Consider the following 23,107-nt stretch of genomic DNA (forward strand, 5'->3'; position numbering starts at 1 on the left):
TGATGATAGTTTCTCAAACGGGTACTGGACCATCCCCTCTATTTGGACAACAGACGGGGAACGACGCGAACCAGTCAACAAATGAGGCAGACATGGGAGATATCGACGACCTGATTGGAGTGAACCAATCGTATGTAACACAACAACATTGAACTTCTGTTTGATATAAATATTTTTAACCTTCAATAGTTCAATTGTATGGCTTTCCAATGACTTTTCTTTTTCCTTCTAAATTGCGAGATGTTTTTTGTTCTTTATGGTTTTTTTTTTAAATAAAGTTGTTCTTTATTGTTAATCACATTCAATTATTTATGGGAAATTACTTGATGTATGCAAAAAACACATTATAGTTCACTAACTAACCGAACAAAAATTATCCCCTATCATTTCTACAATATATACCATATTGACCTTTATATTTATTTCTTTATTTTTTTTAGTTTTTGCTCATTTTTATCCCCTTCAATCTTATTTCCTAAATAGTCTTTAAAGTATATAAATTCATATATTTTAAAATTCAACTGCAAAACATAATCTTCTAATACATATAACATGATTTGAATTTTTTAAATCATATACTTTTTCAAAAAATTAAACACCCACCATTGACGAAACTGGACTGAGATGCGGCGCCACAATAGATAGAAAGAACATGAAAACAAAAAACTAAAGAGAACGTTTTCTATGATTCGACTTCCGTTGCAGAAGAAAACCCTCTTTAATAGAAGTCAAATAATATGAGCATTTTGATAGAAACTGAATCGATTCATCAAGCTGAGGAAGATAATTGGTTTTGGTACCAAAACGTTTTTCGCAAAAAGAGAGATTAAAATAAAAGAAGTAATTGCATATATTTTAATGACATGATCTAAATATTTTCTTCAAATGAATGACATGTCATTAAATTTGTATTTGATTGGTTGATTAAACATGTTGATGTGGACACTCTAGATGTTGATTATATTATCTTTTTAGTATTGTAAGATTTGTGAGGTTGTGAATGTTGGACCTGTTGACAATCTTATGGAAAAAAGGAAAATCTTTAACTAAGTAGAATTAACTATTTGCGAGATAATGTAGATGAGCATTTAATTTTATATTGTTTTATTTTTATGACATGATATTAATTTAATTATTAACATTTAGTGATATGTGTTTAAGATGTCCAATGTGGTTCAAGTATGCAAAATAAGTATCAAATTTCTTTAAATCTAATGAGGCATCATGGTTTGTATGTATTGCTCGGGTTTTTTGGTGTACGAGAATACAAAAAAGGTCTTATTTTTTTTGTTTTGTTTCTAAGATTTAAACTGTTGATAATATATGATTTTAATTGAATATTTTTATTTTGTTGATGTTTCAAGAGCTGTGATTGTCTCTAATAACTTCAGTGCCACTGCTATTCTTTTTGATCCAAAACTACAAGAAGTGTTTAATCTCAATTCAAAGTAACCTAGCGATGATTTTGTTATTTCTAAAGAAGACTTTGATCCAAAATCTATATATTTTAAAATAGATTTATATGATGAGTTTTTTCCGTTAAGAATCCACTAAAATTTATAAGTAGAATGAATGTATTGAATGAGGCGTGTTATGCTTATTAAATATTTTGGTTATAGCAATATAATGTAGGTTGAACCTATAAACCTTGAATTTTTTTTTTGAAAATGTAGCATCTACTCTTATTCAAAACATTATATAAAAATATCTCTAAAACTACCGAGCTTGAGCCACGAATAAAAAATTAGAAAAATACCACCACTCTTCGATATTGAAAAGAATTTTGTTAGTCATAATTAATCAAGCAAATAATCCAAATTTTAAATAAAATAATTGTGTTTAGACCCACAAGCCATTATAATTTGATTAAAATCGAATAAAACACACAAATAAATTTAATATGTATATCTAATTAAATAAATTAGTCTGAATACAAAACCTAATTCTATCACTTTTTATTGAGAATATATATTAATCTGCATCTCACGCACAAGGTGCGGATCCACACCTAGTTGAGTTTTCCATTTTTTGAGGAGAGATCATTTAAGGATGGATTAGCTGAAAGGATGATCTTAGACAAGAAAAAAATCACGGAATATCTGTGTGCGTCACCAAAAGCGTAATTTTGTTTTTGTCAATTGAGTTCATTCAAGGATAACTGAGTAAACCAACGTACGAACAAGCCATAAACCGGCCAGTAAGAAGAATAAAGAGGAAAAAAACAAACAAAGGTGCTGTTCCAGAGGGGCCAGAAGTCGCAAGCTTGATCGATGGAGTCTGCCTGCACTCTCTGCTTCATTCAAACAACTGACGAGGGCTTCAGCACACAAGATAAATAGGAATGGAGATAAGGGATTACCTTGTCTGATACCCCTCTCTGGCTTAATAAGCCATGTTCATTCCCATTCATGAGGACAGAGAAAGAGACCGAGCTAACACAAGCCATAATCCATTTGATCCATCCATGCGCAAAGCCCGTTTTTTCCATCAGAATCTTCAAGAAGTTCCACTGAACTCTATCATTGGCTTTTGACATGTATGTCTTTATTGCCATGAAGCCATCAGACACTCTAGCATTAACCTTGAGGCCATGGACCATTTCATGAGCTATGAGTATATTATCTGAGATGAGTCTGCTTGAGACAAAGGCTCCTTGAGTCTCTGAAATAATACCATGAAGAATATGCTTCAAGCGGTTGCAAAAAATCTTGGATACAATCTTGTACTGAACCGAGAAGAGCCTAATAGGCCGCATGTCTGACATCTTGGACGGGTTTGGAATTTTAGGGATAAGACTCAGCTGAGTGTGATTCCATCCATCCGGAATGTCGTAGCAAAGAAGGATAAGATTTATGAAGTCAAGGAAGGCCCAACGATGTGCCAAAAGCGCTGGTAAAAGACTCCTGTGAGGCCACCTTCTCTCGGGGCGCTACTCCCTTTAACACTAAATACTGCCCTCTTAATCTCATCTTCTGAAATATGAGCCATCAGATGCTCATTCATAGTCTGCATCACACGTTCTTGGAACCCAGCAAACAGAGATTCAATTTCAAATGGGTTAGAGCTCATGAAAAGATCTCTGAAGTATTTGACTGATATCTCTCCTTTTGCTCCTTCAGAGAAATGTTCTTGTCCAAGTTCATCGAGAAGCATGAGGATTCTGTTTTCGTGCCTCTTTCCTTTGACACAGTTATGAAAAAACTTGGTGTTCCTATCCCCAGATTTTAACCATTCTTCTATGCATTTCTGTCTCTAGTAGATCTCCTCTTCCTTATAAGCAGCCGCAAGCTCTTGTTTTAGTTTCCCCATATACGAGAAACATGGTGATCTCTTTGCTATTTCTCGCTCAAGAGCAGATTTGAGTCGAGTTATCGTGTTCCTGGAGTTCAAATCTGCATGTTTCTTCCACCTCAGAATCCCTCTACGACAGCGGTTGATCCTCTCCTTTGTGTTGTTTTGAAGCTCCTCTCGAGATCCCCAGCATTCTTTGATAACATCCTCTAAGCCCGCTTTCGTTAACATTCTTTTATCAAAGAAAATTCTTCCTCTACCAGATCGGCTCTTTCTAATGCAAAACAGATCCTTATCGGTCTGTGGTCGGGCGTCCACATCTCAAGGTATTCCATACTAGCTCTAGGAAAGAGGGTAAACCATTCATTGTTGCCAAAGCTCCTATCCAGTTGGCATTTGACCCACACATTATCCATTTTCCCTCCCCAAGAGAGCATATTGCCTGTAAATCGGACTTCTTTCAGTTTACAATTCTCCGCCATGTTCCTAAAATCCCAAAAGGACGATTCAGGACGCACAACTCCACCTTCCTTCTCTTCATTGGACATAAGTTCATTAAAATCACCCACCAACAGTCAAGCCTCATCTCGTGCTAAGCCAATATCTGTCAAATGCTCCCACACCTCCTGTCTTTTACTCTTAACAGGATCATCATACAGACAGGTCAAAAAGAATGAGATTGACCCCAGTGTAACTTTAGTATCAATAATCCTCTTGTCACTACTCAGAATCTCTACTTTGTAGCTCTCCTTCCACATGAAGGCCAATCCTCCACTAAGGCCTAATGGTTCCATAGTAATCATTTTTCCGTAACCCAAACTCTCTTGCAACTCAAACATATAGCCGTTCCTTTTTTTTGTCTCCATCAAAAAAAGAAAATCAGGAAAGAACCTTCGATGCAAGCCCCGAAGGTGTTGAACTGTCTCGTTGCTTCCTGCTCTTTGACAGTTCAAACTCATATAACTCATTGGGGAGGCAGCGGCTTCAATACGGAAGCCACCGTAGGATCTGGGGTTTTTGTATTTTTGTTGTCTGATGGAAACAGAGGCAGAGTAGGCTTTCGTTTCATAGCCATCTGAGAAGGAGATGTAGATGAGATACCAGCTTCCTCTGATGCTATAGTAGGTGCCTCGACGTTAGATTCCTTTTCCACGAATGAGGCCTCATCTGCGTCTTTCCCTGGCTCTGGTTCCCAGAGACTCGCCCCTCAGAAGAAGGGCCAATACGAAAACCCGTGGAAATTAGATTAGGGGCAGAGTAAGTAGAGTGTGATGAGAAGGATGATACATCATCAGTCTCATTATTGCTACTTATCCTGAGGAGCTTGTAAGGACCCTTGTCTTCCTAGCGAAATGTTTTGCGCGCAACATCAGGTTCCTGGTAATTAAAGACATGACCTTTACCCTTATCTATATTGCTTGTAAGCCTTGTGAGACGAACATAAGACTCAGCTTTATTGTTCTCAATGCCTTGCCTCACTCGCTGAACAATAAAGCTGAGTCTTATGTTCGGAGACGTAAGCAATATTGATAAAGCTTTGTTGAGAGAATCCACCATTCTTGTTAGGAGATTGCAGTCGGAGAGAATAGAGCACTGGCGGAGAGGAAGATTTTCAGGAAGCAAGTCTAGCACAATTGATGTGAAACATCCATTAATTACGTTAAATTCGACCACATTTTTTTGTGAAATTATCACAAAGGGAAAAACGTGATTGAGTCAAGTGAGGAGAAAGGGAAAGAATGGAGGAATATAGAAAGTCTAGAAAAAAGACTAGATTTAGTGCTCAAGATTTGGAAATAAAATTAATTGTCCAAAAAAGAAAGACCGAAGCCACATGCCGGTGAATAATGTCCACTCAATAAATCGAGAGAAGAGATTTATTAGAAAGTAAAAAAGATATCGCCGGAAATCGTCTTTTCCAGAGAGCGTAAGAATGAATGGGGAGGAAATTATTATCAATGAGGGGAATAGATGCGTTTACAATATGTGATACTTTTGAAGCGTAATTTTTCTAGAACACTAATTTTAGTTTTTGTTCGAAAAACTCGGTTATACCAATTGGATAATACAGTCTACAGTCTTAAGGCCCTATAATGGGGCCCATGAGGAGAGGTTTAGAGCTTAAAACGGCATGGTGTCGACTAGTCCAAAAATGAAATTGCAGGCAGTGCACTGAAACTTCTTGAACTCGCATGAGAAATCAGATAACGACGCTGAAAACCGACAGTGATAAAGAAAAGAAGAATCGTGATTTTTAAAGAAACCTGCAGAACGTTCTGTCTCTCTTATCTCTTAGCTCTCTCTCTCTCCCCCCCTATATATACGCAAAGGCACGCAGGCTTCAGAACCATCAAAGTAACAAAAGAGAAGCAAAGCAAAATTGTAGAAGAGAACAAACTTGTGAAAGAGCATCTTAGTTTTCTGGGCAGTAAAACGATGTCTCTAATCCCAAGCTTTTTCGGTGGCCGAAGAACAAACGTGTTCGACCCATTCTCGCTAGACCTGTATGACCCGTTCGAAGGATTCTTAACGCCTTCAGGGATGACAAACGCAACCTCCAAGGACGTGGCAGCGTTCACAAACGCGAAAGTGGACTGGAGGGAGACACCAGAGGCGCACGTGTTCAAGGCGGACTTGCCGGGGCTGAAGAAGGAAGAAGTGAAGGTGGAGGTTGAAGATGGCAACATACTTCAGATAAGTGGAGAGAGAAGCAGCGAGAATGAAGAGAAGAGTGACAAGTGGCACCGTGTGGAGAGGTCAAGTGGGAAGTTCATGAGGAGGTTTAAGTTGCCGGAGAACGCGAAGGTAGATGAAGTGAAAGCTTGTATGGAGAACGGTGTGTTGTCGGTCACGGTGCCTAAGATGCCTGAGAGGAAGCCTGAGGTCAAGTCTATTGACATCTCCGGCTAAATAAGATGGAAAATCAGAGATAAAACAAGATAAATAAGTATGATGATGTGAAATAATGGGTGTGGATGTGTGTTATTTTCTTGCTTTTTTCCTGTTCTTCTCTTTCCTTATAATATGGATCTGGATGTATAATATCTGTAAATCTTAATAAAAAAGTGTCTTGAAATATAAAATCTCCCAACCGGTAACAACGAAAATCATCTAACACAGGTCATAACTGGATTAAACAAGACTTGTACTGTCTACGTTTTGGTATAGTATATCAGCAGAACATATGAGGAGCCTGTGAGATCTAACTTCGTTGAGACTAAGATTGTTGTGGTTGTGAGTCTCCCAGGACAAGGGATCTAAGGACAGGCATTTGACTCTCGAGGAGCTCCCTTTTGCTGAGGATTCTGTCTGCTGAGCAATCATGTTCCTGTACATGTGAAGGGAACAGCTTTAAGAGATCATTCACTTGAATGAATATATGTATATGTTGTCCACAAGGAGAAAGATGTAAACCTCTCCGGTTGAAGCCGACATCAGAGCAAGAAGCGTTACAGTTGCTTTTTGGTAATCGGTCAAAGTTTTGTACGCAGATTCATCAAGTTTATCCTACAAGGTTGATATAGACGTAAGGTCAGCGTATTGTAACTGCTTGCACTCAAACTAGATGTTCCCGGGAGAGTGGAGTTATATTAGATTGTCAACTCATGAATGTCTACCTTCAAGTGTGAAATAGCTGCAGCAATAGCTCTACCTGGGGCTTGTAAAGCTTTATTGTGCGCCTGTAAAACAAATTTCCAACCATTGAATTCTAAGTAGAGAAGTTACAAAAAACATGGATTTATTATACCTTAATATAGAGGAGAGAGACAACTTTGGCGAGAAGTGCAACAGGGTCTGATTCGGTAGAAACTTGAGATATCAAATCCTGAAAGTACAAAAAACATGGCCAAGAGAAGAAAACAAGTGACTAGATCATATTAATATGTAGACTGAAACAACGATAGGGTGTCGTACACACCTTGCGATATGCATGTAGGAGAGTTCTTTCCAGTTTCTTGTCAAGCTTTTTCAAGGCCAATCCACTGCACAAATGAAGTTAACATTCAATCGAAGTCCAATGGAATCTAAACGGATTTGCATCAGAGATATCTTGATAAACAAGATTCAATATACCTTTCCTCTGCCAGGTCTCTGAAGGTGGTCATGAATGCGTCTACACGCTGAGACAAAGAATCCAAAATCAATGGAGCTTAGTTTGTATTCACGAGGAAAATCAAAGCGAAACCAAAGGTGCGAAAATAATGCCTTAAACAGAGTGACTATATATATATATTTTTTTTTTGGGTCAAAAAGCAGAGTGACTATATATGTAAAGGAAAACAGCTGAAATAGAAATTTATAGAACTAGTCGAGCCTAAATAATAGAATTAAAGATTCCATATGAACTAGTAGCTATATTTTCACATCCATATCCTTTGTCTCACTTACTGACTCCCATCAGAATTCCAACAGAATAACTCTGTATCAAGTTTGTCAACCACAGGACAGGAGTAGAGAAAAAGAGAACAGTCTACTACTTTTTAAAATAAAGGGCAGTTATTTTCGCAATTGCATTATAAAAGATCTAACCTTCCCTTCCAAGGCCTCAACTAATGCAAGGGCCTTTCTCGAGAGTGAACCGTTGAGATTTTTAGCCTGTCACAAAGGAAAAGAATCAGCTAGCATTACTTTAGAATATAAAGTGCAAAAACAAAGTATTAAGATAAATTATTGATCAAGTGCACATACAAGGGCCATTCTTTCAGAAGACTCCAGCAAAACTGAATCTTGAGCTTTGGAATCTCCAACCTCAATACCATTCTTCAAGTTGTTGAGGATGTCCTGTTTTGATAATCACATCTTAACTAGCTAAATCTTTAAGAAAATGGCCTAGGAAGCTCACTTTATTTTTGACTTACCAAGTCATGAAGTAGTGTATCAGCAATTGTAGCTGCTGTTGTTCTCAGCAGATGCCTATGTAAAACAGCCTAGGACCAGAAGAAAAGAAATTGATACATTATATTCTTTAGTTAGCAAGTGCGGCCTTTCAAAATGGACAGAAAGTACTTACTGAAGTCGATTGGTCATCTTCAAATAGCTCTAGCGCTTTTTCGTACAGCTGCATATTTAGAAACGACTGCCAAAAGGAAAGCCATTAAAGCGAGTAACACAGGATATACATTGATTGTCCAAAAATATAAAACTATAGTTGAAGCACTTGGGTCCAACCTCATCAAGCTTTTTCTGAAGATCATCCTTCAAGCGTTTCATTCTATCTGCATTTTCTGTGAAGATTTTCTTTCTTCTCTCCTTTAATGAGTTAATGAGCATCGGTCTCATAAGGTCAGCTAGATGCTTGAGAATTGAATCTGGGTTCTCCATACCTGCAGTACACAACATAGCAACTGTCACACGGACAATAGGTACGTAATTTTGTATGAATGCAAAAGAATGACTTTCTCAGATGTACCTTCATCTTCAAACTCAGGCACAGAGTCGACGATCTTTTTCATCACCCATCCGTCCGGGGGGATAAAGTTATTACCTTCTTGCGCCTTAACGGACTCTTTCTTGCCTCCTGCTTTCGCATCCAACTTCTGTGACGAGGATGAATCCCTGCCTTTCTTCTGGTTTCTCTTAGATTTAGGACGGGCTTCTTCTTCATCATCTGGAACAGTTTCTACGGTTGCTGTCTTCATGCTGGCAGACTTGCCTCTCTTCTTCTTTGATCCTTTATCTGTATTAGCAGGTATGCTTTCTTGCGACTCTGAAGATTTGCTTGGATGATCTATCAGACTAGCAGTAGAAGCTTGGATGCTAAAAGCTTCTGCATCTTTCTCAATTTGATCATATATGCCCTGAATATTAAATTAGTAGGTCAAGCTAAGTCGTAGTTCAGATAGAGAAAGCCAATTGGAAAACACAAAGGAAACTACTAAAAATACCCTTCATTTCATATGATTACCTTTATGAACCCACTGCTTATGACATAGGATTCAGCCAGGATAAGTGCTTTCTCAGCCTGAATAGAAAATAAATCAGCAATCAATCGCAAAAGAGCACTGACTAGTTATCAAATTTGACCAAAATACCACCTTGAGAGCTGATTGGACGGAGGGACAAAGAAGCAGAATCTTGTTTGCATCCTGTGATGTGAATGACGCAGGCAATACAGAGAGGGAATCGATCCTGAATCGAGTAACAAGGTTTCAGTAACAACGTGTAGAGACAGTATAACACATAAAAGCACACAAACACCGTAGACAGAGGGGAAAAAAGTACGGGCAATAAGCCTCACCAGCTGTTTTGTTCAATAGCATCCTCGGTTGTAGAATCCAGCATCTCAATCATCGAAGAATGAATAAATACTGCAGATAAAGGTTTCCCATCTGGATATCTAGACTAAACATGTCACACAACAAAAAACATAATGAGATGAAAATTAAAGAGGCAACATGATACTCCCAAACTAGAGAAAAATTTATGTTAAACTAACATGATCGTTATACCTGTAAGAACTGCACGGCTTGAGAAATCCCAAGCTTCTGCATGGTCTCATAGGGAATATAAGAATTCTGCAGGAAAACGGAAGAAAATAAACCACCAAACCGTTGCTTCACTTTTCTACAAGGAATAATAATTAACAGAACATGCTAAAAGTGCAGTCTGGTGAAGTTCAAGTTTAAACCTTTTCTCAACCCAATTACTTAATAAACGGATTCATACATGAGGCCATTTCAGAGAGAGCGACAAAAAAAAAAACCTGTGAGAAGAAAGAGTCTACGCATTCCTTTTGAGCAACAGCAAAAACCTGTCCCAAAAATTAAACTGCAAAGTTAATAATCTAATGAATGAACAAGAAGAGTCCTCTCATGACATCATGAAGACTGTCGCAATTAGTAATACATAAGATGCCAGAGACCAAGAAAGATTAGAACTTTAGGACATACAGAAGGAGTCCAATGGGTGCCAGCACGTAGTGATCCAAGCATCTCCTCTTCCTTCAACAGACGGTTAAATATAGACTGGAAAAACGCATTCTCAACAGCGACTCCACTAGATCCATTCATTTGTTGCACCAACTGTTGTAACGGCGCCCACAAAGCAGACAAATTGGAAGGAACAAAGATACCCCTGGAAGCACCTCGAACCATAGCGGTAACACGTGCTACATAAGCAGGCGTATATAACTGTCCACCTTCTAGCCTTGCTTTCACCTAAAACGGATTGGAAAAATGTAAAAAAAAAAACTTTCATTCACAAAAACACAATGTGGAAGAGAGAGAGGAAAAGATTTGGCATTACCAAAGTTCCAAGGCGAGGCTCTAAAACGGATTGCACCAACTCAGAGCCAACCTGTAACTGACCAGCAAGTTCAGCCACAGAGATTTGGCTGCATTCTTGGAGCCTCTCGTTGATCTCTTCTGCGATTGAGTCCCAATAGGTTTGTGATATGATCTCTCCCTGGACAAGCATTAGCCCTGGATCACTCAAGACCACATCCTGTGCTTGCTTCTCCACATGATACAAATCAACCCCGATCGTATCCGCCAGATCGATAACCGAGACACGGCCCAGTTTACTGATCTCGGTGGCGATTTCATTCTTCAATTGCTCCTGCATAGAACGTGCTCGATCAAGATCAAGCAGTTTGTCAACTTCATCATGCAACAAGCAAAGGAGATCAATAAAAGAGTACCTGAGTGATGTATTCTTTTCCGGTGACAGTGTGGAGGAGATCGAAGTCGATGACGCGAAGCTCCTGAAGCTTCTGAACCAATTCGACGACGTTTCGATCGGATAATCTGACGCTTGACTTCACCTGCTGAGCGAACTCGAACTGTCTCTGCAATTCCAACAACTCTTCATCCATCTTCCTCCTCCTCAGATCAAAATTAAGGAGAAATCGTAGGGCTTTTCCGTCAGACGGGAAAAAATTGATTCTGTTCACAAACAAACACCGGATCAAGTATTTATTATGGTTACTGATTAAACCGGTGTTGTTAATAACCGGACCGGTCGGTTAACGGTACACGTTGTAACATTTTAAATTGATTGATTAATTGAAACCGAACCAAAGAAGAAGCCCTAATATTTCTGCAGAAACGTTCTTCTTCTTCATTCTCTCCTCTGGTTTCTGGTCTTTACTTCTTCTCCCAGCTTGCAGCTCCGGTCTAAGTTGAGGTAGCAAGTTTCAAGTCTCAGAGTCTCTTCTTCTATCTATGTTTCTTTTCTTTTGATGCTGTGAACTTTCGTTAGAGTCGGGGAGACACATAGTTTTTGTTTCAATATTGTCTCTGTCTGCGACACAACAAGTACTGTCGATCTGAAACAACGAGTCTTTGTTTCTGTAAACAAGAAGCCTACACCGAATGTACATAACATGATTTTGTGTTTTTTTTTTCAGTATAAGAATTCAGAAATTTGACTGCTTTTGTGTCGTCGTAAACAATTGAAGCAATGGAGATTGATAGAGAAGATGGCAGAACGCCGAATCAGCTGAGACCCCTTGCTTGTTCACGTAACATCCTTCATCGTCCTCATGGCTCTGCTAGCTGGTCCCAAGGTAACTCTTTTTTTTTTGTCTCTAGCTTTCTTTCAGAATGGGATTAATTGATGGAACTTTCTAATGGGTATTGCTTCTCATTAGGGGATACAAAAGTTCTAGCTGCAGTTTATGGACCTAAACCTGGAACGAGGAAGAACGAGAACCCTGAGAAGGCTTGCTTTGAAGTCATTTGGAAGCCTAAATCCGGGCAGATTGGTATAGTAAAGTATCTGTCTTGCTTTCACTTTTGTTATGTTTCTGTCTGATTATTAACTCTGTGTCATTGTAGGAAAAGCCGAAAAGGAGTTTGAGATAATACTGAAAAAGACGATACACAGTATTTGTGTCTTGACCGTGAATCCAAATACCACCACCTCCGTGATCATTCAGGCTAGTAACATGTTTCAATGCCTCTTTCCTTTGTAATAACTGTCCTTGTCTTGTAAGAATATCAGTTTGAGTTGTCTCTGATGTTTTCAGTTATTTGCTTTCTTGTGTAGGTTGTACATGATGATGGTTCTGTATCCTTTTTTTTATAATGCTCGACAACCATGTCACGATGTCTTGTCATCCACATTTAATCCGCTATAAGAATTTCATCTGTTTTGAGGGATGGTGAAATATTTGTTGCATTGATTTTAAAGACAGCTTTGGTTTCCTTAATCCAGTTTTGTTTTAGCTTCTACCGTGTGCCATAAACGCAGCATGTGCAGCTCTTGTAGATGCTGGAATACCTATGAAGCATCTCGCTGGTACATCTTTTGACACTTTATCCTCTTCCCTAATTCACTTTGTGTGTGCTTTTTCTTCGAATTGCTTCATCAACATTTTATTTTATTTTTCAGTTGCTATATGTTGTTGCCTGGCTGATAGTGGATATGTTGTACTCGATCCAAACAAGCTTGAAGAAAAGGTTAATTAAACAAACCTTGTTTCCCCATTACTTATATGTGTATTGGCTAAACTTTTACTTGAACTACAATGAACAGAAAATGACGGCTTTTGCTTATTTAGTCTTTCCAAATACAACTCTCTCTGTTCTTCCGGAAGTGGAAGGCGAGCCAGTAGAGCATGGTATTATTACATCAGTTACGCATGGAGTAATGTCAGGTATTTGCTATAAACTTCTTACTTCTCTTGAATTGAATAGAATACACTCTGCTACCTTCTGGAGGGTCTATTGTGTTTGTATCATACATTTTGTTTGTCATGTGCTGTTTTAAGGAGTTTGTTTATCAGCCACTCCATAATCTAATAACATCTCGCTCCTGTTTTTGTTTTGTTTCAGTGGACGATTACTTCCTGTGTGTAGAGACCGGTCGTGCTGCAACGGCTAGTTTATCTGCATTTTTTAGGAAGAACTTCCAACAAAGCCAAGGAGCTTCTTCCAAAGCTGGTTAGAAGCATGGATCCATGTGGTTTTGTGCGAGATTTTGAACGATTTTGTTATCCTTGTTGTAGCTTTTATGGAACCCTTATCGTCAATGTGTCTAATTAAAATGAAATGAAAGAATCTCGTTTGGTTAGTTATATGAACAGAGGACCCATCTTACCTTCAATACAAGTGGTGTCCATGCTCAGATATATAATAAGCTTACGAATCATCATGTAAACAAAATAGTACAAATTTGCTAGAAAGTTAAGTAATGACATAACAACATCCCGACGCTTAATACCATTAGGTACATTGTCAACTAGCTAATGAGCTACTTACTGAGTTCACTTATCCAACATACAAAATCGTGAGTTTAAGTTCGTTCCTCTTAGGTCGATGTTAAAGGCGTTTCATTAGTGCTCTTCAGACGTTGAAGCATCAGTTCATAGAGCGCAAAGCCACCATGGTGGCAACCTGGCATTCTTGATGTCATTGTCTTCAGCTCCTCCTGATTGATCAGTACAAAGAGGAACTAAAATTATTGCTGATGGGATCAAAGCACTTGTAGAAAGTAAAAACGATAGTCTTTTTTTGTTCCCAGAATGTATGTTTTTTAATGGATTAGAGAACTTCAACTAACCAAAGAGACAGTGTGGAGCTGTGTTGACTCAAACCCATCTTCAGCACTAGAATATAGTCCCGGAATGTCATCTGAATGGTGATTACACTTGATGAAGAAAAACATAGCTGGCCTCACATTCAACTCCCTCCGAGATATTCCAATAAAGAGAGGAGTGCTCTGCAAATTGTACAAAAGATGGATCAGATAGCATTCCAACCAAATATTCCTTTAAGAAGACAACACAAAAACTATCCCTTGTAGCTTACAAGAGATGATGCTGGTATCCCAGTTTCTTCCACAACTTCACGAGTAATGCTGTCAAACATTTCTCGAGTCACCTTCTTGTTTAAAACATCTCCATCTTTTTCAAGCTGATGAGAATCAATTCCTACTGACATCGGCTGCAAAGTTTAGAAGTCATAAAGAGTTAGAAACTGAGACAATATGATGCGTTATGTAGTTGCATATACCTCTGGATGGCCACCAGGAAATACGTAGTGACCTGGAAATTCCCCGACATTATCACTCCGGCGTAACACAATAATCTTATGGTCAGACGTCTCTATAACCGCAGCATTACCCAATGGACTTGATGTATGTCGACATCTTACACAGTCATCTGTAAGAGAGAGAGAACAAAACTGGGCGATAAACTAGACAATGATAGCAAATATTTCTCGGAGATTAGAGGTATCTGTTGTGTACCTTGTGATGTAACTAGGAACTTCTCCCACTGAGAGCTCAAATTCGTTCCTACAAAAGTCCTTGAAAACCATGTCCAAGAAACCAATGAAGGTTGATCCTGTAATTTTAAAAAAAAAAAAAAAGAGAGAGAGATAAAGAGTAACCTGTAATCTGTCAGGCCAAGGCGAAGGTAGACGTGTGGCAGTTCGTTGGTCCCACTGAGAGCTCAAATTCGTTCCTACAAAAGTCCTTGAAAACCATGTCCAAGAAACCAATGAAGGTGATCCTGTAATTTTAAAAAAAAAAAAAAAAAGAGAGAGAGATAAAGAGTAACCTGTAATCTGTCAGGCCAAGGCGAATATAGACGTGTGGCAGTTCGTTGGTACCAGCATCACCATCTAAACATATTGATCCCAAACTGAAAATTTTAACTAGGGGTAAGTAAGCTTAGTGAACAAATTAAAAAAAAAAAAAAAATTCTATGTGAAAGCCTAAATACAATTCAAAGAACGAATCTTGATCATTCTCAACATATGCTTACTCTGAATTTTTGTCCATTGAACAACGACGAATTGCCCTGTGTTCTCTGCTCCCAAGCCTAAAATTGCAAAGGACACGCACCACTTGAACAACTCATCACATCAAACACACTCATGGACATGAGATCCGACCAGAGTTTATGGTTTCACATAATTAAACAAGAAGTGTAATCTTTGCCAATTACAAAATGAGATCCGATCAGAGTTTCTGGTTCGCACCTGTGCAATAGAATCTTCAAGATCGTGATCGGGATGTTGAATCCGATCATGAGATTTCGAGAAATCCACCGACACCTTTAGCATTTAAACAACTAAGTCAGTTTGATAATGAAAACTATTAAACAAAATAACACTCTGAGAGAGTATTCGATTAACCTGAGATAGAGAGAGGCCAGAAGGACATGAGAGGAGAAGCTGGTATCTTGACCCTTCTGCTATTTTCGCCATGGAAGAAACTCCTGCGAACCATGTACAGTGGACACACGACAAAGCTATGCGCTAGAAAGTGCACCTTAGACGTCGACAGATTCCGGTACCAATTAGTGGGTCGAGAGATTACATGTGAGGCCCTATGGATCATTATGGATCAGAAGGTTTTAGAAATGGGCCCAAGCTTAATCATTTTCCCTTTTCTGTTACTACATCATATTTTCTTTCTCAAAAATTATATTTTTCTTTATACCCTGGGTTCCAATCATTTCTTTTAACACTGATCAAATCTCAAATATATCATCATATAATCACTAATATTATTCCGAGGAAACCCAAATTATTATCAAATACTTGCAATACATGTGATATTGATGAACAACGCTTCCACGATGCAGCTCTCCTCGTAATGCTCGAATCGACAGACGGTTCTACATGTACAACATCTTCGATGGACTTACTTTATCCACATATCACAACGAATGACTCTGGAAATAATCTAAAACGTCTAATAAGCTTTGTATCCTAAATCTGTTAGAAAATGTATCTCTTGGAATCAAACCTCATACATGGCACGGGTGCTTTCACATGCTCCAATCATTTTATTAGTAATAATAATTTGAATTAAAAACTGTGGGGCTCGGTCCATTAAGTCCACAAAGGGGCGAATGCGAGCCACCAAAATTGAACATTATCAAAACCAGAAGTAATGAATTGGATATAGTGGAGCGGATGAGGATGATGGTTTTTGACAAAGTGGGTTAGCAAGACACCTGCATAAAACCAAACCTACGTTGTTTTATAACTTTTTCATGTTTTTTGTGTTATAGCATGTATAATGTTTGTGTTGTTTTTTTGAACGATTTGCACACAAAATACACAAAGAATTAGAAATTTGCAGGAATGGAAAAAATGCTCAAACATGAGGCTCAGCTCCAAACAAAATGATTGTGATGACTCTACTTCTTCTTTCTTTTATGTATGAAGCAAAAGTTTCGTAATGAATACATGCATGTAATCATGACTTAACCTATATATATACAACATGTGAGTATTTATATAGCATGTACATATCAAAATATATCCAACAAAACCTGACCAGTAAAGCATTAAAAACCAAAAACTTTTCACTAGAAATCACACAAAAACCCTTTTACATAAGAAGCAGAATAGTCTCTCTCTCTCTCTCTCTCTCTCTCTCTCTCTCTCTCTCTCTCTCTCTCTCCGTCTCTCTCTCTCTCTCCTCTTCTCTCTTCTCTCTCTCTCTTTCTCTCTCTCTCTCTCTCTCTCTCTCTCTCTCTCTCTCTCTCCCCTTAATATCTTTCTTCAATGGATGATTCAAGGCAAGGAACAAGGAAGATAACATCAATAATTTGGGATAATTTCGCAATGATCATCAAGGTTTTGATGGTTATTTGGAGGTTAAGAACCAAATGTAATCACTGCACAATAAACTATGCCTATGAATCACAAAAGACATGTACACCCAGCTATAATCAACATTCACTAGCATGCAACAGAACTCCTAGTAAGGAAGATGTAGTTGCTTTGTTGGTTATTGGATAGGGAAAACTACAACCAAGAATCTTTAACCATAGTGGTTTTCGTGATATGGTAGCTAAGGCTCCAACCAAATTCTATAATAGAGATCTAAAAATATAAAAAAAACTAGAGATAGAACTTTTGCTCCAATGGATTCCTCTATAATATATTTTCTATTCTATAGGCCTCTATTACAGAAGTGGGTTGAAGATAGTCTAAGTGCATTATTGAACATGATCTTCATTTCTCCTATGTTGAGTATGTTAGAGTTAGTTGATATGGTTGTATTTGAAATATTTATGTGAAGTTTATAACTAGAAAACATATGCATCATTATGAGTTAAAAAGTAAAATTAGAAGTAGTATCATTTTACAAATTTATATATATCATTTTTGTGACAGTTTTTGTTGAAACTAAATTTTCAGGAAATTCAAATATATATTGCACAATAGACTATGCCTAGGAAATTCAAATATATATTGATAACATCAATAGTTTGGGATAATTCGCAATGATCATCAAGGTGTTGATGGTTATAAAAATATAGAAAAAACTAGAGATATAATTTTGCTCCAATGAGTTCTTCTATTATAGAGGAACTCAATAGAGCCACAAATTTTTCATATAGATTTTCTATATTCTATAGACCTCTTATTATAGAAGTGGGTTGAAGATAGTCTAAGTGGATTATTAAACATGATCTTCATTTCTCCTATGTTGAGTATGTTAGAGTTAGGTTGATATGGTTGTATTTGAATGTTTAATGTGAAGTTTTATAAACTAGAAAGACATACGGATCATTATGAGTTAAAAAGTAAATTAGAAGTAGTATCATTTTACAAATTTATATATATAATTTTTGTGACAGTTTTTGTTGAAACTAAATTTTCAGGAAATTCAAATATAATATTGCACAATAGACTATGCCTAGGAAATTCAAATATAATATTGATAACATCAATAGTTTGGGATAATTTCGCAATGATCATCAAGGTGTTGATGGTTATTTGGAGGTTAAGAACCAAATGTAATCACTGCACAATAGACTATGCCTATGAATCACAAAAGACATGTACGCCCAGTTATAATCAACATTCACTAGCATGCAACAGAACTCCTAGTAAGGAAGATGTAGTTGCTTTGTTGGTTATTGGATAGGGAAAACTACAACCAAGAATCTTTGACCAGAGTGGTTTTCGTGATATGGTAGCTAAGGCTCCAACCAAATTCTATAATAGAGATCTAAAAATATAGAAAAAACTAGAGATATAATTTTTGCTCCAATGGGTTCTTCTATTATAGAGGAACACAATATAGCACAAATTTCATATATATTTTCTATTCTATAGACCTTGTAGAGCTTTGGTGATGAGAATCAATCTGGTTAGACTTAAACCGAGGAAGAGTTGCTGGTTTGAAGAGGAAGAAGTCCGGTTCAGTAAAAGCGGTTAAGGCTCATGGTTTATGACGTGTTTAGTCAACTTAATATGTGTAATTAGTCCCTCATATATAAAGGGCTTATGTGGTTAATCCCCTCTCTCTTGTGAGCTACATTCAGAGTGAGCAAGAGAGGGATTCTTCGAGTGATTGTACGAGTGAAAGGAGTTAGTGGATTAGCTGTTCCGATCAGCTCGAGACGTAGGGTTGTTACTCTTCGGAGGGCCTGAACTCGTTACTTGTGTGTGTCGTCTCTTTTACGTTCTTGTGAGTTCTTGAGTGAGAGAAGATCGAAGGTGTGTGAATCGCGATCGTGAGCTGAAAGATCCTAACAAAGTGGTATCAGAGCCAGGTTGAAGCTCGATGGGCGATTCAATGGCGAAAGTCAAGGTTGCGATCTTTGACGGACAAGGTGATTTCTCGATGTGGAAGAAACGGATGTTAGCTCACCTATCGATCTTGGGATTGAAAGATTCACTGGAAGAATCGATCCCAGATCCCAAACCGATTAAGAAAGAAGAAGATCCAGATGTCTATCAAGAAAGGTTGAAGGAAGATGAAGTCAAACGACTTGAACGAGCTGAGAAGGCGATGAACATGTTGATCCTGAATCTCGGAGATCATGTTCTACGGAAGCTCGATGATTGTGAAACTGCGGCTGCGATTTGGATTGCTCTCGAAAGGTTATACAATCAAAAGACTCTTTCAAATCGAATCCACTTGCAACATAAGTTCTATACGTTTAGAATGGTGGAATCGAAGTCAATAGACCAGAACATTGATGATTTCTTGAAGCTTGTTTCTGGATTGAGTAGCTTGAGCGTGGTAGTCACGGAGGAAGTTCAAGCAATCTTGTTACTAAACTCGCTGCCAGCACAGTATAACTCTCTTAAGGAGACGTTGAAGTACGGAAGAGATTCATTGACGATTGAAAGCGTCACTAATGCGGCAAAGTCAAAAGAGTTAGAGCTGGGGGAAAAACAAGATCTCAATGTGGCAGCTAAGAGTGGAGATGCTCTAGTAGCAAGGGGAAGACCTGAGAAAAGAGAATCTGGAAACAGAAAGTGGAAAGGTAGATCAAGATCCGGTTCTGGATCAAGAATCACCTGCTGGTACTGTAAGAAGGAAGGTCACAAGAAAGCGGATTGCTACGCACGTAAGAAGAGGCAAGAAGGTGAAGACAATGCGGAAGCAGCTGTAGTAATTGATGCACTAATGGCCTCTGACTCATGGCATCAAGAAAGATGGGTTATTGACTCAGGTTGCTCTTACCACATGACGTCAAGACGTGACTGGTTTGATACGTTTGAAGAAGTAAGCTCAGGACAAGTAAAGCTTGGAGATGACTTTACTGTGGATGTCCAAGGAGTTGGATCAATCAAGATCAAAGCGTTTGGGGGGACAATAAAAGTCTTAAACAATGTCAGGTACGTTCCTAAACTCAAACGGAATCTACTCTCGACTGGAACCCTGGATAGACTAGGCTTTGATCATGCTGGCGGTAAAGGAAAAACTAGGTTCTATAAAGACGGAAAGTTAGCATTACAGGGAACCCTGTCTGGAACCTTGTATTTGTTAGATGGAGAGACTGTGATTGCAGGTGAAAGCAACAACGTTCTGAAAAAGAGTTCGAGCGATGAAACCGTGTTGTGGCACAGACGCCTAGGACACATGAGTATGAAGAACCTGCAGATTCTAGTGAAAAAGGGAATACTCGACAAAAGAAGGATCAGTGATCTAAGCTTTTGCGAGAATTGTGTAATGGGGAAGCATAAACGGCTCAGTTTCAACATAGGAAAACACAATTCAGGAGAGGCTCTCAAGTATGTCCATGCCGATCTGTGGGGATCACAGAATGTTACTCCCAGCATTTCGCAAAAGAAATATTTTCTATCCATCATAGATGACTTTACACGGAAGGTATGGGTGTTCTTCTTATCAGCAAAAAATGAAGCTTTTGAGAAATTCTGCGAATAGAAGAAACTTGTTGAGAACCAAATCAGCAAGAAAGTGAAGTGCTTGAGGACTGATAATGGACTTGAGTTCTGCAATGCTGAGTTTCATGGGTTCTGTAGGAAACATGGAATCGAAAGGCACAGGACGTGTGCCTACACTCCTCAGCAAAATGGCGTCGCAGAGCGTATGAATCGAACGTTAATGGAGAAGGTGAGATGTCTGCTGGATGAGTCAGGGCTTGAAGAAAGATTTTGGGCTGAAGCTGTAGCTATAGCCGCCTATCAGATAAACAGAAGTCCTTCCTCAGCCATTGACGGTAATATTCCAGAAGAACTGTGGCTAGGAAAGAAGCCGGGTTATAAACATATGAAGAGTTTCGGTTCAATAGTCTATGTGCATAGAGATCAAGGAAAGCTGAAGCCAAGATCAGTAAAAGGAGTATTCTTGAGCTATCCTGTTGGAGTAAAAGGATATAAGGTGTGGCTCCTAGAAGAAGAGAAGTGCGTGATAAGCAGAAATGTGATCTTTACTGAAGACAGAGTCTATAAGGATGAAGCAAAAAGTCTCGGGAAAGAAGAGATAACCAGAGGCACAGAAACTAAGAGCTCTGTATCTCTGGATACTGAGGCTGACAAAGGTGTAGAAAAAGATGCAAGGGAAGCCGTAACTTCAGAGGCTCAAGTTGATGGCAGTGACTCTGAAGATGAAGAAGGTAATAGTGGCAGCACAACTACAGACGCGCATGAGGGCTATAACATAGCCAGAGATAGGCCTAGAAGAGAAATAATACCTCCGGCAAAATATGGTGACTATGACTTGGCAGCATTTGCTCTTGTTGCGGCCATTGAAGTTAGTCAAGATGAGCCGAGAGATTATCAAGAGGCAATGAGGTGCAGAGACAGTGAACTCTGGAACGGAGGAATGGATGAAGAGATGGCTTCACTGAAAACAAACAAAACATGGAGGTTGGTGAAAAGACCTAAAGACAGGAAGGTTATAGGTTGTAAATGGGTATATCGGTTGAAACCTGGAATCCCTGGAGTAGAGAAGCCACGACACAAGTCAAGGCTAGTAGCCAGAGGCTACTCTCAGAGAGAGGGCATCGATTACCAAGACGTGTTCTCTCCGGTCGTTAAGCATGTCTCAATTAGGCTGCTGCTTGCGATAACAGTACATGAAGATCTTGAGTTGGAGCAGTTAGATGTTAAAACTGCATTTCTGCACGGAGTTATTGAAGAAGAGATATTCATGGATCAACCAGAAGGATACATTGAAAAAGGAAAGGAAGCTTATGTGTGCAAGCTTGACAGAGCACTATACGGGCTTAAGCAAGCACCGAGGCAGTGGAACAAGTGTTTTGATCAATTTGTGGTTGATCAAGGATTCAGAAGAAGTGAGTATGATCATTGTGTATATATCAAGAAGTCAAAGGCAGGATACAAGGTGTACTTGCTTCTGTACGTTGATGATATGTTGCTGGCCTCTAAAGATATGGAGGAGATAAAGACAGTTAAGAAACTGTTGGGAAGCAGATTCGAAATGAAAGATCTGGGTTCAGCTAGAAGAATTCTCGGCATGGATATAATAAGAGATCGTGAAGGTGGGGTACTTACATTGTCTCAGTCAGGTTATATCAAGAAAGTTCTTCAAGCGTTTAACATGAACGAAGCTAAGACTGTATCTACCCCTATTGGAGTTCAGTTCAAGCTATCTGGAATCAAGGATGGAGATGGGCAAGAGCCGGTTGGAGAAGATGTGCCATACGCAAATGCAATAGGAAGTATGATGTATGCAATGTTAGGAACGAGATGTGACTTAGCCTACGCTGTAGGTCTGATCAGTCGTTTCATGAGTAATCCCAGTTCTGAGCATTGGTTAGCGGTTAAATGGGTGCTCAGATACTTGAAAAAGACAGAAGACTTGAAGCTTGTGTTCAAGAAGCAAGGAGAGTTCAAAGTTGAAGGTTTTTGTGATTCAGATTTCTCATCTGATCTTGACAGAAGAAGATCGATCACAGGGTATGTATTTACAGCAGGGGGTAGCGCTATTAGCTGGAAGTCTGGGTTGCAGGATGTGGTAGCGTTGTCCACGACTGAAGCGGAATACATGGCTCTAGTAGAAGCTGTAAAGGAAGGCATTTGGTTAAAGGGTTTGATTGAAGAGTTTGGTTACGAGCAGAAGAATGTTGAAGTGTGGTGTGACTCACAAAGTGCACTCTGTCTCGCAAAGAACAACGTTCATCATGAAAGGACGAAACACATTAGCCGGAAGATGCATTTCATTAGAGATATTATAGCACAAGGTGATGTGAGGGTGCTGAAGATAGCAACAGAGAAGAACCCTGCTGATATGTTGACAAAGGTTCTACCTGTTGAGAAGTTTAAGAAGGCACTGAGGTGCATTGGAGTAGCAAAGCACTAAGGTGCTAGCTATGGCGACAGGGAGATCATAAGTTTGCCATATTAAGGAGTCTGTTCAGTTTGATGTCATCAAGGTGGGGTTTTGTAGAGCTTTGGTGATGAGAATCAATCTGGTTAGACTTAAACCGAGGAAGAGTTGCTGGTTTGAAGAGGAAGAAGTCCGGTTCAGTAAAGGCGGTTAAGGCTCATGGTTTATGACGTGTTTAGTCAACTTAATATGTGTAATTAGTCCCTCATATATAAAGGGCTTATGTGGTTAATCCCCTCTCTCTTGTGAGCTACATTCAGAGTGAGCAAGAGAGGGATTCTTCGAGTGATTGTAC

General features: G+C 38.8%; 6 protein-coding genes across 9 annotated transcripts in view; 3 read left to right on the top strand and 3 right to left on the bottom strand.

The window, feature by feature from the left end:
- LOC103873311 (uncharacterized protein At1g24485) overlaps positions 1 to 5,186 on the top strand; it is a 12,619-nt gene extending 7,433 nt beyond the window's left edge. The window contains exon 5 of the mRNA XM_033272624.1: positions 10 to 5,186. Within this exon, the coding sequence (XP_033128515.1) occupies positions 10 to 152 (143 nt within the window). The 3' untranslated portion in view covers positions 153 to 5,186. The remainder of the gene's footprint in view (positions 1 to 9) is intronic.
- Positions 1 to 23,107, bottom strand: part of LOC103873306 — a 728,778-nt gene that overhangs the window by 72,066 nt on the left and 633,605 nt on the right. The gene's annotated exons all lie outside the window — the stretch shown is intronic.
- LOC103873314 (17.4 kDa class I heat shock protein) lies at positions 5,577 to 6,372 on the top strand. Its single transcript, XM_009151734.3, has one exon. The coding sequence runs from the start codon at positions 5,728 to 5,730 to the stop codon at positions 6,199 to 6,201; it is 474 nt and encodes a 157-aa protein (XP_009149982.1). The 5' UTR covers positions 5,577 to 5,727; the 3' UTR covers positions 6,202 to 6,372.
- Positions 6,344 to 11,204, bottom strand: LOC103873313 (E3 UFM1-protein ligase 1 homolog). 2 transcript variants are annotated; one of them, XM_009151733.3, is made up of 20 exons: positions 10,931 to 11,204; positions 10,537 to 10,848; positions 10,182 to 10,448; positions 9,995 to 10,042; positions 9,741 to 9,806; positions 9,530 to 9,633; positions 9,327 to 9,420; positions 9,197 to 9,253; positions 8,702 to 9,089; positions 8,461 to 8,615; positions 8,303 to 8,368; positions 8,151 to 8,219; positions 7,981 to 8,073; positions 7,822 to 7,887; positions 7,366 to 7,412; positions 7,211 to 7,274; positions 7,040 to 7,117; positions 6,909 to 6,971; positions 6,706 to 6,798; positions 6,344 to 6,619 (listed from the first exon to the last, which is right to left on the bottom strand). In XM_009151733.3, exons 1-20 carry the CDS (start codon positions 11,102 to 11,104, stop codon positions 6,509 to 6,511), a joined length of 2,415 nt encoding a protein of 804 aa, XP_009149981.1. In that variant the 5' UTR covers positions 11,105 to 11,204; the 3' UTR covers positions 6,344 to 6,508. The 2 variants fall into 2 exon arrangements, 1 of the variants encoding a protein (XP_009149981.1); XR_004448324.1 differs by lacking the exons at positions 6,344 to 6,619; positions 6,706 to 6,798; positions 6,909 to 6,971; positions 7,040 to 7,117; positions 7,211 to 7,274 and having other exon boundaries at positions 7,380 to 7,591; positions 7,623 to 7,887.
- On the top strand, positions 11,280 to 13,305 carry LOC103873315 (exosome complex exonuclease RRP46 homolog). Of its 2 annotated transcripts, none has more exons than XM_009151736.3 (9): positions 11,280 to 11,415; positions 11,639 to 11,797; positions 11,882 to 11,995; positions 12,069 to 12,169; positions 12,280 to 12,300; positions 12,459 to 12,531; positions 12,625 to 12,692; positions 12,769 to 12,889; positions 13,068 to 13,305. In XM_009151736.3, exons 2-9 carry the CDS (start codon positions 11,692 to 11,694, stop codon positions 13,178 to 13,180), a joined length of 717 nt encoding a protein of 238 aa, XP_009149984.1. In that variant the 5' UTR covers positions 11,280 to 11,415; positions 11,639 to 11,691; the 3' UTR covers positions 13,181 to 13,305. The 2 variants fall into 2 exon arrangements, with proteins under 2 accessions (XP_009149984.1, XP_009149983.1); XM_009151735.3 differs by having other exon boundaries at positions 11,306 to 11,415; positions 11,690 to 11,797.
- On the bottom strand, positions 13,366 to 15,578 carry LOC103873316 (nudix hydrolase 9). 2 transcript variants are annotated; one of them, XM_033272648.1, is made up of 9 exons: positions 15,375 to 15,578; positions 15,219 to 15,293; positions 15,002 to 15,058; positions 14,795 to 14,878; positions 14,482 to 14,540; positions 14,247 to 14,395; positions 14,043 to 14,177; positions 13,795 to 13,953; positions 13,366 to 13,662 (listed from the first exon to the last, which is right to left on the bottom strand). In XM_033272648.1, the coding sequence occupies exons 2-9, from the start codon at positions 15,266 to 15,268 to the stop codon at positions 13,543 to 13,545; spliced, it is 813 nt and encodes a 270-aa protein (XP_033128539.1). In that variant the 5' UTR covers positions 15,269 to 15,293; positions 15,375 to 15,578; the 3' UTR covers positions 13,366 to 13,542. The 2 variants fall into 2 exon arrangements, with proteins under 2 accessions (XP_033128539.1, XP_033128541.1); XM_033272650.1 differs by having other exon boundaries at positions 13,412 to 13,662; positions 14,795 to 14,891; positions 14,992 to 15,058; positions 15,375 to 15,522.

Source organism: Brassica rapa, chromosome A06 (assembly GCF_000309985.2).
Source record: "Brassica rapa cultivar Chiifu-401-42 chromosome A06, CAAS_Brap_v3.01, whole genome shotgun sequence".
NCBI classification, from domain to species: Eukaryota; Viridiplantae; Streptophyta; class Magnoliopsida; order Brassicales; family Brassicaceae; genus Brassica; species Brassica rapa.

Excerpts from the sequence above, each read along its gene's own strand:
- LOC103873316 (XM_033272650.1), bottom strand. The coding sequence starts at position 15,446 with ATGGCGAAAATAGCAGAAGGGTCAAGATACCAGCTTCTCCTCTCATGT. Across the intron at positions 14,541-14,794 it reads CTTGGCCTGACAGATTACAG|GACTTTTGTAGGAACGAATT; the intron begins GTTACTCTTTAT and ends ATGGTTTTCAAG. Across the intron at positions 13,663-13,794 it reads AGCTCCACACTGTCTCTTTG|GAGGAGCTGAAGACAATGAC; the intron begins GTTAGTTGAAGT and ends CTGATCAATCAG.
- LOC103873314 (XM_009151734.3), top strand. The coding sequence starts at position 5,728 with ATGTCTCTAATCCCAAGCTTTTTCGGTGGCCGAAGAACAAACGTGTTC.
- LOC103873315 (XM_009151736.3), top strand. The coding sequence starts at position 11,692 with ATGGAGATTGATAGAGAAGATGGCAGAACGCCGAATCAGCTGAGACCC. Across the intron at positions 11,798-11,881 it reads CTCTGCTAGCTGGTCCCAAG|GGGATACAAAAGTTCTAGCT; the intron begins GTAACTCTTTTT and ends GCTTCTCATTAG. Across the intron at positions 12,170-12,279 it reads CCACCTCCGTGATCATTCAG|GTTGTACATGATGATGGTTC; the intron begins GCTAGTAACATG and ends TTTCTTGTGTAG.
- LOC103873313 (XM_009151733.3), bottom strand. The coding sequence starts at position 11,104 with ATGGATGAAGAGTTGTTGGAATTGCAGAGACAGTTCGAGTTCGCTCAG. Across the intron at positions 9,254-9,326 it reads CCGTCCAATCAGCTCTCAAG|GCTGAGAAAGCACTTATCCT; the intron begins GTGGTATTTTGG and ends TTTTCTATTCAG. Across the intron at positions 6,799-6,908 it reads CAGCTATTTCACACTTGAAG|GATAAACTTGATGAATCTGC; the intron begins GTAGACATTCAT and ends TCAACCTTGTAG.